This window comes from Equus caballus, chromosome 7 (genome assembly GCF_041296265.1).
Source record: "Equus caballus isolate H_3958 breed thoroughbred chromosome 7, TB-T2T, whole genome shotgun sequence".
Classification (NCBI taxonomy): Eukaryota; Metazoa; Chordata; class Mammalia; order Perissodactyla; family Equidae; genus Equus; species Equus caballus.
In genome coordinates this window covers 2,205,398-2,219,034 of record NC_091690.1, presented here as the reverse complement: position 1 = coordinate 2,219,034, position 13,637 = coordinate 2,205,398, and the positions used below count along the sequence as shown (strand labels likewise).

Below are 13,637 nucleotides of genomic sequence, written 5' to 3'. Positions count from 1 at the left end.
GTGGCCTCCCTTCTTCCTCCTCTCTCTCTGGACAACGAGACGATCCCCTCTGCGTGAAATACTGCGGGATGCGTCTCGAGAAACGGGTGTTGTATTGGGCAGCGTGGCTTGAGTTGTGCTCCATAACAAACAGCCCCAGATCTTGGGTGCTGAACCCACAGAGGTTTCTTTGTCACGCCCATGGGGCCTGGGGGCTTGACTCCAGCAGACACCCGGGGCTCCCAGATGGGGGAGGTCGCACCACCTCCATATGCCACTTCGGGGTCCAACAGAGCAGGAGAGACGAGGCTTTGAAATCCCTGGCCCCAAGGTGCCATGTGTCTGTGACAAGAGGACCCCCCTTTGGACACAAACATTCTCAGACACTGCCCACGTTCCAAGGGTTGGGGAACATCAGGGAGCACGTAAGCATTCGGGGTGTCTCCTGTCTCCTTGAGCCCAGAGATAGTTCCTAAAAGCTGGTGCGTGATGTCCGGCCTCACCATAAGGTGCTGTGCCAATGTCACAGTCCCGGAGGAGGTGACGTCAAAGCCAAGAGCTAAAGGAGGGGAAACGGCCATTGGGAAGGGTCACCAAGGACTGTGCTGGGCACAGAGGGAACAGCATGTGCGAAGGCTCAGAGGTGAGGAGCTGGGCCTGCCAAAAACCAGGAGGGCAGGGCAGGAGCGAGGTCTCCAGATCCACCTTAACCAGAGAGAGCCCACCGAGGAAATGGGAGCCAGGGTGGGGAGGGGCCAGTGGGAGTGGCAACGTAATCAGATCTGGGTTCTGGAAGCTTCTCTGGGCTGCCACGAGGACCACTGTGGGTTTGAAGGGGCTGGGGTGGGGGAAGCAGGGCTGCTGTTGGGAACCTTCTGGAAGGAGTGGCCGGGTCCCTGTTGGAAACACAAGTCAGACCCAGCGGCGTTTCTGAAGGCACATTATGGAGACAGAATAAGTCTCTGGTTAAGGAAACTAGACCGGTTGATGCCAGTCTGGACATTCCTTGTCCTGAAGGACAGGGCCAACGAAGGGTTGTTTCGGGGCCCTGGTGGGAGGGTGGACGAGCAGCCAGCCCCCAAGAGCTATGGCTGTAAAGTAATTTCTGCCGCCCGGCACAGCTGACATCGGGGCCACGTCACTCCCTCGGGGCCGTCCCAGGTGCTGGGGGGCGTTGAGCAGCATCCCTGGCCCCCATCCGCTCGATGCAGGAGCTCCCCCAGTGTGACAGCCACAGACGTCCCCAGACATCTGCTGGGGGTTAGATTTGCCCCTGGATGGGAGCATGAGAAGCCGTGGTCTGAGGGGCCGTCGTCTTGGGAAGGACCGAGAACATCATCCTGGAATTGTGCAGGACGTGGCTGGAAACCTCGCTCCGAGAGACGAGGAGAGATGAGCTCAGCGGAGCAGGAGCGTCCTCCGCACCCAGTTGCCCCCCACAGTGGGGGTCGGTGACTTTGATCAGATGCAGAGAATGTGGACTCAAAATCTGAGAGAGCTGCGCTGGACAAAGTCCCTCCAAACCTCGACAGGACGGCCGGGGGACGGGACGCAGACCCAGACCAGCTCTGCTTTTTCCAGTTGCTTTATTACGCGTGACAAACACCACGGGCCAAGTCGTGCGAGGCGGACGAAAGCCAGCCCACCCACCACCCCCTCCACCACTACCCACCCCCTCACTAGGGGAAAAGAACAGGGAAAAAGGGCCCCGAGTTGGGATGCCGGGGCGAGGCCCTCAGTACGTGATCTGGTACACGGAGGCGTGGTCCCTGGACCCCGTGACGATGAGGCGGTTGTTGGGGGACACGTCACAGCACATGATGGAGGAGGTCTCGGGTATCTGGGGAGGTCAGGAGTAGAGCAGGGGGGCTCGCCCACCCTTGCCCCTAAACTCTGCCTGTCAGTTCTAATGTGGTCCCTTTGGGGCCTCTGCATTGGGACCCCCGGGCGGAGCGCCCCGAACATGGGGGCACGCCTGCCCCACCCTGGTACCTGGAACACCATGGTCCCTGTGGGCATGCTGTAAATGCTGACCAGGTCGTCCATCCCAACGCTCACCCACCACTGGCCTGGAAGGACACAGAGGGCACCAGGAAAGCTGGTAGCTGAGGACCAGACCCCTGGGGATCTGAGACACGGAGGGAGCCCCCCACCTCCCTCGTGCATCGCTGAGAGTGGCTCCTGCTCACACAGCACGTGGGGGGTCGGGGGGTCAGAAACGGTCGGGTGGAGTTGATCTAAGTGCGGCAGGGCCCTGTGGCAGGCTGGGGGCCGCTGGGGACTCCCCCCCAAGCCTAGCCACTCACCAAAGGGGGAGAACTTGAGACCGAGGATGGTGCTGTCCTTACACCCCACCAGGTGCTTCTGGCCCCCAGAGGTGGGCTGCAGCCACTGCTGGCCATTGGCCATGCCCAGCAGCAGCCAGTCCTGCCGGGGGCTGGGGGACAGGCTCATTATCTGGGGGTAGGGGGTAGGCGGTAGGGAGGAAGCTGGTCACGGCCCTGCCTGGCCCAGAAGGCAGGCCCCGGGGACCCACCCAGGGGGCCCGACAGGCAACTTCACATCTCGGGGCCCCAGTGTGTTCATCTGTCAAATGGGCGTGTCCTCTCTACCTTAAGGGGTTATCACAGACTACACGGGTCCCCTAGCAGCTGATACAGGTACGAAAGCATCTGTAGTTGGACAATAGGGGAGGTTTCTAATGACCTCGTCTTCCTCCCAGCATCACTTGAACTTGGGGTACCACCCCCCAGCTCTTCTGCCAACATCCCCCTCCTTCTCTAGTCTGAGGAGCACCTGCTACCTGGCTGAGCAGGCCCCATCCCAGCCTGCACACCTGAGACTCGAATTGGTACTCCCGGGGCTCCCCGGCTGCCCGCAGGTCCCAACACCGCAGGCAGGCGTCCAGACCCCCCGTCCAGACGTTCTGGTCTTTGACGGCGATGCTCTTGGCTCCATTCGGGGGGCCCGGCAGGTCCCTGGCCAGGAGGCGGTCGGGGCTGAAACTCTGAGCTTTGGGCACTAGAAACACCACCCGCCCAGCCACAGCTGGTTGACAGATGGGGAAACTGAGGCAGACAAAAAGTGCCACGACTGGGCTTCGAGGAAGCAGCCCAGCCAAGATGTGAACCCGAGTCTTGGACTCTCCTAAACGTGAGTTTAAGCAGGTGAAGGGACTTTGGTCTACAGACTACGGACCCCTGCCCAGGGGACCAGGCCGGAAGGGGCTCTGGGGACAGCCGTGCCCACCCCCGGGCTGCACCTGACCACGCTCTGGTCCCGCAGGTCCCAGATCCTGACGGTGCCGTCGGTGAAGCCGGCGAAGGCCAGGCTGTCCACGGGGTTGGCGGCCAGGGCCTGGCAGGTGAGACCTGTGCAGGGCAGCTCGTCCCGCACGTGCAGGGACGGCGCCGTCAGGTCCCACACGCTCACGCCAGCCAGGTGGTGGCCGCCGGTCAGGAGGGTCGTGCTGTTGGAGAACAGCAGGCAGGTGCGCAGGTAGGCCCCCTGGGTCTGCGATGGGCAGGGGCACAGGTGAGCTTCCTGCTCCCACAAGCCCCGCCCCCAGGAGCCAGCCGCGCCCCTCAGGGGGCCAGCTCCGCCCCCAGCCCCACCCTCACCTGTACACGCAGGTGGCTCTCTGGAAACCTGTCCTCCACCACCTGACCCGTCAAACTCCACACCTTGACGCCACCCCTGGCGCAGGTGAACGCGTGCCGCGTGAAGCTGCTGACTGCCGTGGCCAGCACGGGCTCCCCATGGTTCAGCGTGTGCATCTTCTCCATTCTGTGCGGGACGGCCAACTTCTTGGATTGCCAGGGCGAGGCATCCGGCCTCTTCCACGTGTCTTCGAAGTCCTCGGGTTCCCAGCATCTTGGGAGGGGAGGCCTCGGGGTCACCAGCCTTCCCGGAGCGGGGGGCACCCATCAAGCCCCAGAGGGGCTCCGTTCTTTTTTCAGATGCTGGGGTTCTCTCTCAGGCCTCATTTCTCCACTACAGTATACTTACCCCAGGTCCTCCCCACACCCCTCCAAGTATTCTCCCTCTCCCATAACCCAGCACCACTGCCTTCTGTCTGGAATGCTTTGCCCTATCCCAGAAAACTCCTACACATCCATCAAGGTCCTAACCATTATGCCCCTTCTTCCGGAAAGTCTTCTTGCCCCTATCAGGGTTCCCCTAGCCTCAAAACACAAGGTTGGGACTGTTTGCATCCAGCTCTGACACAGCATGGGAGTTCCTTCCCCAAAGCTCTTGAACCCAGGGCTGGCTACATAGGGAGGGGCAGTGATGTTGGCACGAACGTAACTCCACTCGCATATCTCCACCCAGACCCCCCAGCTCTGGTCACTGAAGACAGTACCGTGGTGAAGGGGGAGGAGAAAGACACACCTCCACCTCTGGTCCCCTCTACCTGCGACAACAGGATACAGAGGAAGGGGCCGTGCAGGTACTCACATGGGCTTCAAAAATCGATAGGCTCGTCTAGCAGGCTCCTGTGGGTGGACCAGGATCATGGCTGAGCCCCGTCGGCCCCCTCCACCTGGTCCCCCTGGACTTTATAAGGGGTGCCGCTCAGGTCCGGGTCTCACCTGGGCCACACGGGAGAGCACCCCCCATCTTTCAGGGCCCAGCCCTGTGCCACCTTCTCGGGAACCCTCAAGGGAGCCGGGGGAGGGCACAGGCGGGCTGAGAACTGGGCAGAGACAAGAGCGGGTAAGTGGCAGGCAGGGGACCCCGGGGCGGGCTGCCCCCTCCCACTGGCATTACCCAGATCACCTCCAGTGTGCAGCTCGCCTCCTGAGAAGCAGCGTGGTCCTGGGGCCTCGCTTTCCTGCCCGCAGGAAAGGGGCGAGCTGGTCAGCCCGGAGGACCTGCCCGGGCCTTAGAACTAGAAAAACTCGGGGAGGCCTGGGCAGCGTGCCCTCACCAGCTGCCCGAGTCCGTCCTCCCGCCCAGACGGGGCTGCAACGCGGTCCTGAGTCCTCCGAGGGCATCCAAGGGGCAAGGGTGCCAAGGAGAGAGTGCAGCAACCCCACACGAACCAAACGCCCCGACCCAGGGGCCCAGCCAGCATCACCACCAGCCCAGGAGCCCACTCCTCCGGATTCCAGCTACTCACCAGGCCTGGTGCCTGTTCCATCACTATGACAACGGGAGGAGGAAAGGGAGACGCAGGATGACAAGTTCAGCCCGTGCTGTCCCCCGACGTGGCCTGAGGCCACCCCTCTCCCCTCGGGGGCACTCACTCCTGTGTCTCGGCTGGTCCACCCTATCGTGGGCGCAGGCAAACATCTGCCAGAGCTGCTCGGTCAGAACATCCTGCCAAAACCGGGGCTCCGGGTCCCAGGACGGCTGCCCGTCGAGCTGGCAGACTGGGGCACCGTCCAGCTGCTGGAGCCAGTCGGATGACCTTGAGGTCATGACGTCTTCGAAGTGTGGCCCCTGGAGACTAGAGGGCCGTGGAGTCTTGCCCCCCGGGGGCCAGGAAGCCTCGAAGCTGGCCGGCCTCCAGGAGTCCTGCTCGGCCTGTTCACCAGGGCAGACCTGGCTGTCCTGGAGCTGGAAGCACGGGGTCGTAAGGGGCACGAGGACGTGCCCTTTGTCCCAAGCCTGTCCCCTCCCTCCTCGAGGGCCCAGCATCCTACCTCCCCCGCCTGGAAGCCCAGAGGCTGGCCGCAGGTGTCCATGATCCGCAGGAAGCTTTCTGCCTGGAGCGGGAAACGTCACCCCAGCTGAGCCCCCACAATCGGACAGCCATGGGCACGAATCCCTCTCGTGAGCCCCTGTCCCCTTGTGCAAAATGGGGACACACCCCACCTTGAACCTTCTGGCACGGATTTGTGTGTAAGACAGGCCTTTACCCGGTTTTGGTGTCGATGCATGGTAACGCAGAGCCCTCTGTCCTACACTCAGCATAAAGCCAGCCTTGGTGGCAGGTGATAAAACCCAACCCTAATGACCAGTCACCGTCATAATACAGCAGACAGAGTCCGACCTGGCTTCACAGCCCAGCTGCTTTCCTTGGGATGTTTGAAAGCGAAAGCCTGAAGGCCACCCCGTGCTTAAAACGGCCTCAAGCGGCAAAATGGTGTTTCCATACGTCCCCGTGTGTGGGGGTGACATCCGAATTGGCTTAAATGTTGGAAAGATCCTAAAAAACCGATGGTTACCTCTGGCGGGGGGGGCGTGGGTAGCAACAGGCCAACAGGGGACCCAGTGGGAGGGTCACTTATAGTATTTTATATTTAAAATGGAGCTGATTCCAAATGTAACAGTTTCTAGGGACATAGAAAGGACTGTGAGCAATCCTAGTTTCTTTTTTCTACCCACCCACAGGATACCTGTCTGTCCTTCTAGAATATGCGCCTTCCCGCCACACACCCTGAGACTTTTCCCGCACAGCACTTATTCGACACACGTACCAGCTCGACTTCTAACCTCTCCGTCCACGAGACCGCGCGCCCGCCACAGCGGCTCCCAGCCACACACGGCTACTTAAACATGAAGTCCAGCACAATTAAAAATGCAATTCCTCCCGCCCACCGGCCACATTTCGACAGCTGCCAACCTGGACGGCACCGAGACCCAGGAGTGGTGGGTCCCCAGAACAGGCCAGCCTCCCACCCAGGACCCCACGAAATGAGGCAGGAAGCTGGTGGCCAGGACTCTGGAGAATTCGCAGTGGGGAGCGCCACCACCTCGTCACGCACGATAAGCGACTATATGGAAAGGTGCGTGTGTGTGGCTATACCTAGTCCAGCGCCAGACGAAATAGAGGGACGTGAGGAACGTTCTAGGTCTGCCTTGTGTGGCAGCTGCCAGCTTCATGCAGCTGGTGCCACTTGGAGGATGGCACAGATTTGGTCTTGCCCTAGGGCCCTGGGGGCAGCGCCCACAGGCCTCCCTAAGGCACCCTCCCCTCCATGCTGCATGGCAAGCAGCCCCCCAGCCACCTCAGCAGGAACCCTGCTCCCCATCTCCTGGGACGGTTTGGCGCTCCCCCTCAGGGCACCCTGTGCTCCTGGGATCTGTAAGCCATAAATCTGGGGACCCTGCTTCCTTTGTGTGGCTGCCTTGAGTCAAAACGACCCCGGGGGGGTTTTCACTTCCCCTAAGCGGGAGGTCGATGCTGGGGGGAGCTCCCCGCCACCCCGTGTGGGTGGCTCGTGTCCCCTCGGTCAGCAGGTCATAAATGCCTATTCTTCATTCAATGCACGGACCCCGGCTTCCCAACACAGCTGGCCCAGGGTGGCTTCCAAAACCGGGGAGGACGTTTCGATTCACAAAGAAACCGACTGATGAAGGAAGGTGGGGTGAGCGCCCACTGCCCTCGGTCCTGGTTCCCAGGCACCGGTTCCCAGGGTTCCCATTTTGCAGACTGGAAAACGGAGGCCCCGAGAATGGAAGCCAATTTGCCCAAACCAGCAGAAACTCGGGCCAGGCTGTTTACCTGCCTCCCTGCCCGGAGGCGAACGGATGGTGGAGGGAGGGCGGGGGGCTGCGGGAGCCTCCCGGGGGCCGCGTGATGGATCCTCCAGCTGGGCCTCCCAGCAGCGCAGGATGGGGGGAGGGAGCCCAGGGGAGCCTCCCCCAATTCGCCCTGGCTCGTTAATGCGCAATTTACTGGCACTTTAATGCACTCAGCCTGAAAAGTGCCTCCCGCCCGCCCGCTGGCTGGTCCTCCCCGGGGAGCGCGTGTGGCGGCGGTGGCAGCGGGAGCAGGGGGCCGCCTGCTGGGACTGTCCATGCTCAGCCCGGAGGCCGGAAAACGGGAGCGGAAAACGGGGGAGGGGCGACAGCCAGGACGCCAGGGATCATCGCCTATGGGGTGGGGGTGGGGGTGGGGGTGGGGGGTGGGGGAGGGGCAGGGGAGGGGCCCCAGCCAGGCTACCAGGGATCATCCCCGATAGGGGTGGGGGTGACCTCCTGGGATGAGCAGCAACGGAAGTGGCCCACCTTGGGGCCTCGCCCCCCAATCTTGACACCCAGCAAGTACTGTCAGGGTCCTCCCCAAGGAAGGCCACAATCTGATGACTTCTCACCACCCACCTGGTCTTAAGGCCCAGCATCCCACATCCGGATGATCCTAATTGGGCCTCCAGTCCTGTCCTGCCCCCCACCCCCCCATCAGCACGCCCCCGCCCCTCCCCCCCCCCCCCCCCCCGCCGCCCCACGCTGTCCATCCCCCCTGCAGCAGCCAGAGGGCGCCCAGAGCCCCTGAGTCAGGGCCCGCCCTCCTCTGCCCGCAGCCCTCCAGGCTCCCACCTCCCAAGGGGGAGAGGCCCAAGTCCTCCCCGCGGCCCCCCACAACCTGCGCCGTCCCCTCCCTGCCCACTCTCCCCCTCGCTCCCTCTGCTCCAGCCACACGGGCCTTCTCCTCACTGCTCCTCCAACACCCCAGACCTGGGCCTGCCCCCAGGGCCTTTGCACGGGCTGTGTCCTCTGCCTCCTCCACCCTCATCACAGACACCCACACTCCTCGTCTGACATCCTTCCGAGGGTCTGCTCAAATGTCACCTTCGCAGCGGCCTTCCCTGACCACCCTGAATTGGCAATCCACCCCCAGCGCCTTGGGCTGCTCTAATCCACCCCCCCTCGCTCAGCCCTCACCATCTGACACTGCTGTTCACCCAGCTCCTCCCGCCCCGAGGGCAGGGGTTTGTCTGTGTTCTTTTTTTGCTGTTTCCCCCGGTGCCCACTGCACCACTTGGCAAGCAGGTGACGGAGAAATATCTGTTGAATGAATAACCGTGTTCTGGTTGCTTCCTGCTCCCCCCCCCCCCCCCGCCAGCTCTGGATCTGTCTCTCTCTGTTCCCTGCGCTGCCCACCCCAGGCCCTGCTGAGTTGCAGACATGGCCATGGCCTTCTGCCAGTCACATCTGGCACAGGCAGAAAGTCCTGCCAACACCCAGGAGAAAGGGGCCAGGTGGCGGGAGGTCACGCAGGGGTGGGAGGCGGCTGCCGCGTGGGGAGGGCGCCCCGTGCCGACCCGCCCCTGGCTCGAGCGTGGGCCTGGCCCTGGTGGACTCTCCGCCACACGGAAGATGACAACCCAGGTGTGCCTGGCACAGAACAGGCTTTCCCAGCCGCAGCAGCTGACCCGCCGAGCGCTGAGCGGCCCGGCCTGGTCCAGGCCACGCGGGGCCCCGAGGGAGGCCGGGCAGGAAGAGCTCAGGAGAGGAGATGCTCCCAGGATGTGGGGTCCCCTCATTCCTGTGGGGTTCCAGGACAGGGATCGCCCTCCTCCACCCGCAGCCCTCCAGGCTCCCCCTGCCCTCGGGGGAGCAGCCGAGTCCCACTCGCTGCCCCCCAGGCCCCGCATGACCTGCCTTCCCTCCTCCTCGCTCTCAAGGAGGGGCAGCCGCACCCCGAGCTCCTGGTCAGTCACTCACCTGCTTGTGATGTTCCTGGAGGCCCTGGCGGATCTTCTGGAACTAGAAGGAACAAGAGTGATCACACAGGGAGGTGCTCGGTGGAAGCGGGCCAGGGTCCAGAATCTGAAGGCTGGCTGTGCTTCTCCCCAGCTGTGTGACCTCGGGCAAGTCACTCGACGTCTCTGGTCCCTACTCTCATCAAATGGGATACTACCTCGTACACTCAGAGTGGGAGCTAATTAGGGAGAGCCTTGGATTTCATTCTCAGTGTGAAGGTCAAAGGCCTCCTCTCCTCCCTCTGTCCCCCTCGCTCCCTCTGCTCCAGCCATACGGGCCTCCTTGCTGTTCCTCCAACACATCAGGTGCAGTCCTGCCCCAGGGCCTTTGCACGGGCTGTTCCTCCTGCCTGGCATACCCTTCCCCGTTCTCTCCAGGGGAGACAGGAGCTGCTTATCTTCCCCATCTCCCTGTGAACGCCTCTTCCTCCAGGAAGCCCTTCCTGACTCTGTAGGTCAGAATCTTCGCTCACGTCCTTCCCCTCGGCTTCTAGTTTCTTTAAGCGCTTACACTTTCTGACTTGTTTCTCCACTTCCCGCTCTCTCCTCCCCTTAGCGCTGCCCCGTCCAACGTGGCAGCCGCTAGTCACGGGCAGCTGTTTAAATGAAATCAAGTCAAAAATTCAGTTCACTTACAAATACTCAGGGGCCACGTGCGGCTAGCGGGTGTCGCATTGGACTCTGTTGATATGGGACAGGCCCATCATGGCGGAAAGTTCTAGAAGACCACCCCACGCTAGAACATACACTCCTGGAGGGCAGGGACTCCGGCTCCACGCCGTGATCCTACAGGACCAACTGCCAGCCCCAGGAGCCCCCCTTTAAGTGTGAGAGCTCTAGTCTTCGCAGCAAGGTTTGCATCCGTGGAGAAAACCTCCAGTGGCTCAGTCGGCCAAAGGAAGGAAAAGGAGGGGAGGGGGCCGAACAGGACTGCCTTTCTGGGATGTTCCGGAGGGGGCCCCGAGTGGCTCACCAAGTAGTAAACATGCTCCATCTGGGTCGTCAAGTGAGGGGGGATCCTGGGGGGGGGGCAGGGGAGACAGACCCGCTGAAGAGGCAGCTCAGACCCCTCCCCAGAAGGAGCCTTCGTGCATGCCCCCCAGGGTGGGAATGGGGGTCCATCTGGCAAGGGAGTCAGTCCCTTCGGGAGCCACATTTAAGGCGGTGTCAACGTGAATATGATTTTACTGCAAGATTTTTAATGCCCCCCCCCCACCCCCCACCCCCACATGGATGCTGTACTGGGGGCAGAGGCTTCTGGGCCCCCGAGAGACCGGATTCTCTCCCTGGGGGGGAGTTAGGGCCAAGGCGGGACCTATACCCACCCGCCCCCCCCACCCCCCGAGAATCGCCCTCACCTGGGAAACTGCTGCTTGAGTTGGTCCAGGACGTCCTGGGAGTTGAGGCCCGGAGCCTAGAAGGGTTGCGGGACGGGTCACCAACCCCACAGCCTCCCACAGCCCTGCCGTCAGGACGGGACCTCCTAACGCCCGAAGGTCACTTGCTTGCTCTCTGGTTCCTTAAGTACCCACGGAGGAGCTTGCCATCTTGCATCTTGGCCTCGAGTCCCAAATTTCCACTCTCCGGCCCTTCACAGAAGGAGTGGGCCCCCCTCCGGCCCCCACTGTTAGAAATGGTCAGATCTGGGAAGGAAGGGCTGAGGGAGGGGGAGGCTTTTGCTTGTAAACTATTAACCAAATAGTTGATGTAGTTACGTGTTTGATCACCTGGCTGATAAGAGGTTTAATTAAGAGCCTTGGCCCCTGTCAGGTGGGACGATGGGTTAGTATCCACAGCTTAAAGGCCTGGCCAGCGTCCCTGTCCCCTCCATCGGGAGCAGGAGAACTAGATGTGAGCACAGCCCCCAGGCTCTCCCCTCCCCCCAGGGGCTAATGCCACCCCGAGTTCCTCACCGTCCTCTGAGGGGGCCCCTGGGGGCTGGGACGGCCCCAGGAGGTCATCTTCCGGTCGTGTCTCAAAGATTTTAGCCAGAGACTCTAAAAGTAATAGAGATGTGAGATCCTGTGGCAGCGACAGGTCACCAGCCCCGGTCTCCCCTCCAGGACCCAGTCCTGGGCCCCCCATCCCCTCCCTGAGCCCCCCGCACCCACTGCCTTCCCCACCTCCTATGTTCATTCATCCAACACTCTAGTGCCTCCAGCTGCCCCGATTAACGGTGGGGACGCAGAGGCCTCACCCTATGAGGCGGGGGGGGGGGGGGGGGGGGATGAAGACGGGGCTGGACGCATGCGCTCCCTGCCAGGAGCAGTCAGGGCTGGGGGCCCCCAGAGAAGGACACCGCAGCTTAACTTTAAGTTTTGAGCCAATTTCCGAAAACGCGGGAGGACATCATTGGAAAGGGGTTTTGTAGGATGAGTAAGAGTTGGCAGGGTGGCTTAAGGAGGAAACAGACCTCTCCCCACCCCAATCACTCCTGCAGCGTGAAGCCCCTTCCTAACTTCCCTTCCGCTGCCTCGACGCCCCTCCAGCCTCCGCCCCAGCGCGGGGACCCCGGGCTCCTCCAGGAGGCCCGCCGGCTCTACCCACCGCCCCAAGACTGGAGGCCCCGGAGGAGGAGCAGCGAGGAGGCCGCGAGGGCCTGCCGAGTTCAAGCCCCGAGGAAACGCCTGCCCGCGACCCCCCTCCCGGAGGAGGGGGGGCTATTTGACCCGTCGGGCCCCGCCCACCCCGCCCCCGGCCCCGCCCCGCCCCACCTGCCCCGCGAAGCCGAGCAATGAGCGCGCGGCAGCGGCACGTGGGCCCGGGCTCCGCGGGCGGCCGCGGGCGGCGCCCGCCAATCGCGAGGCCTCTCGCCCACGTGGGCTGCGGCCGCCGTCGCTGATTGGCCGGCTCGCCCCGGCCGCCCGTCGGGCTGTCAATCAGCGCACGAGGCGCCCGCCGCTTAACCCTTGCGCTCCCGCTGCGGGGGGAAGGGCAGCGTGCGGAGCCCCGGGCGGGTTTGGGGTCCTGGCCGGGGCGAGGATCTTCGGAAGGGCAAAGGGCTTGGGGTCAGAGGGTGCAGCTTGGGGAGGGGCCGGGCGGCGTGTTGCTGCGTTGTTTGGGGAGAAGCCTGGGCATTTGTAGCCATGCCCCGGAGTGGCTTGTGGCTGGGGGTGGGGGCTGGGATTTGGTGGGGGGGCGGAATCTTACTCCTGTCCTTAGATGTGAGCTGTGACTTTTCCCTCAATGTCAAATAACGTGCAATGCAAAGGAAGCTTTAGGGCCCCTTTCTGCGGAACATTCAGCTCCCTTTTATGCTTCCTCTGAGCTGAGACCGGGGCTCCGCATTTCCTCAGTGAATTTTCCCGACTGACCCCTCCAAGCTCAGGGACGGAAGCTCTGAGACCCGAAAGCAGGAATTGCAAAGGCCTTGAGGCTGGTACCGTTTTTTCCGGGTTCAAGGCCACGGTGGGAAGGCGCCCGTGGGTGTCCTAGGCCTGGGATGATGTCAGATGAGGCGAGAATGTGGAGGGTTTCAAGAGTTCTGTTTTTGGCCCGTTTCAAATGCCTCCTCGAGACGTGAAGGGTCAGTCCAGAGTTTTGGAATGAGAGGCTGTGTTTTTGCCCACCCCAGGACCTTTGCACTGGCTGTTTCCTCCACTGCCTGGGACAGTCTCCCTCCTGACAGTCATCGGCTGGCTCCTTCACCTTCAGCAATGTGCTCAGAGGTCGCCACCTCAGTCAGGCCTTGATGTCCTTTTTAAAAATGCACCCCCCCCTTCTCTCTTTCTTATTTTTTCTCCAAATGTGGATTGGATTGGAGCTAATCTTGGAATCTCGGTGGCTATAAACTCTGCTATGTTCAAAATTTGTATAATGCTGAGAATTCTCCAGTTTACCCCTGTTCTGTGCATTTGTCATGGGGACAGGCACGCATGACATGAAGGGTTCTGTTCTTGGGGTGTGTAATCCCGGAGGTTATGACACAGACACGGAACAGGTTTTGTGGCTGGTCCAGGAGGAGAAAAAGTGGGAGCTGCCACGAAGGAGCTGCCAAAAAGGTTTTCACCCATGATCCCTCACCCGGCCCTTAATTGAAGGGTTTTTTAATTTATGGTTCAGCCTGCTCATTGCCTCTCTCTGGCCGCTGGGCTCTCCTCTGCCTTCCATCTGGGCCCAGCAGCTTATCCAAGGCTGTGTCGTCTCCTAGGGTATCCACCGGGTACCAGTGGCTGTTTAAATTAAAACGAATTAAAATTAAATAAAATTAAAAACTCAGTTCCT

At 61.8% G+C, this 13,637-nt stretch overlaps 1 protein-coding gene across 6 annotated transcripts; it reads right to left on the bottom strand.

Annotated features, from left to right (window-relative positions):
* Positions 1-1,548: 1,548 nt before the first annotated feature.
* On the bottom strand, positions 1,549-12,056 carry TLE6 (TLE family member 6, subcortical maternal complex member). 6 transcript variants are annotated; one of them, XM_023646384.2, is made up of 17 exons: positions 11,961-12,056; positions 11,327-11,410; positions 10,772-10,827; positions 10,387-10,432; positions 9,376-9,417; positions 5,628-5,690; positions 5,229-5,541; positions 5,102-5,124; positions 4,759-4,813; positions 4,572-4,675; positions 4,438-4,475; positions 3,600-3,852; positions 3,242-3,492; positions 2,816-2,957; positions 2,286-2,436; positions 1,972-2,048; positions 1,549-1,819 (listed from the first exon to the last, which is right to left on the bottom strand). In XM_023646384.2, exons 2-17 carry the CDS (start codon positions 11,372-11,374, stop codon positions 1,715-1,717), a joined length of 1,767 nt encoding a protein of 588 aa, XP_023502152.2. In that variant the 5' UTR covers positions 11,375-11,410; positions 11,961-12,056; the 3' UTR covers positions 1,549-1,714. The 6 variants fall into 6 exon arrangements, 5 of the variants coding, with proteins under 5 accessions (XP_023502152.2, XP_070128551.1, XP_070128553.1 ...); XR_002809430.2 differs by lacking the exon at positions 2,286-2,436; XM_070272450.1 differs by having other exon boundaries at positions 1,972-2,436.
* Positions 12,057-13,637: the final 1,581 nt, after the last annotated feature.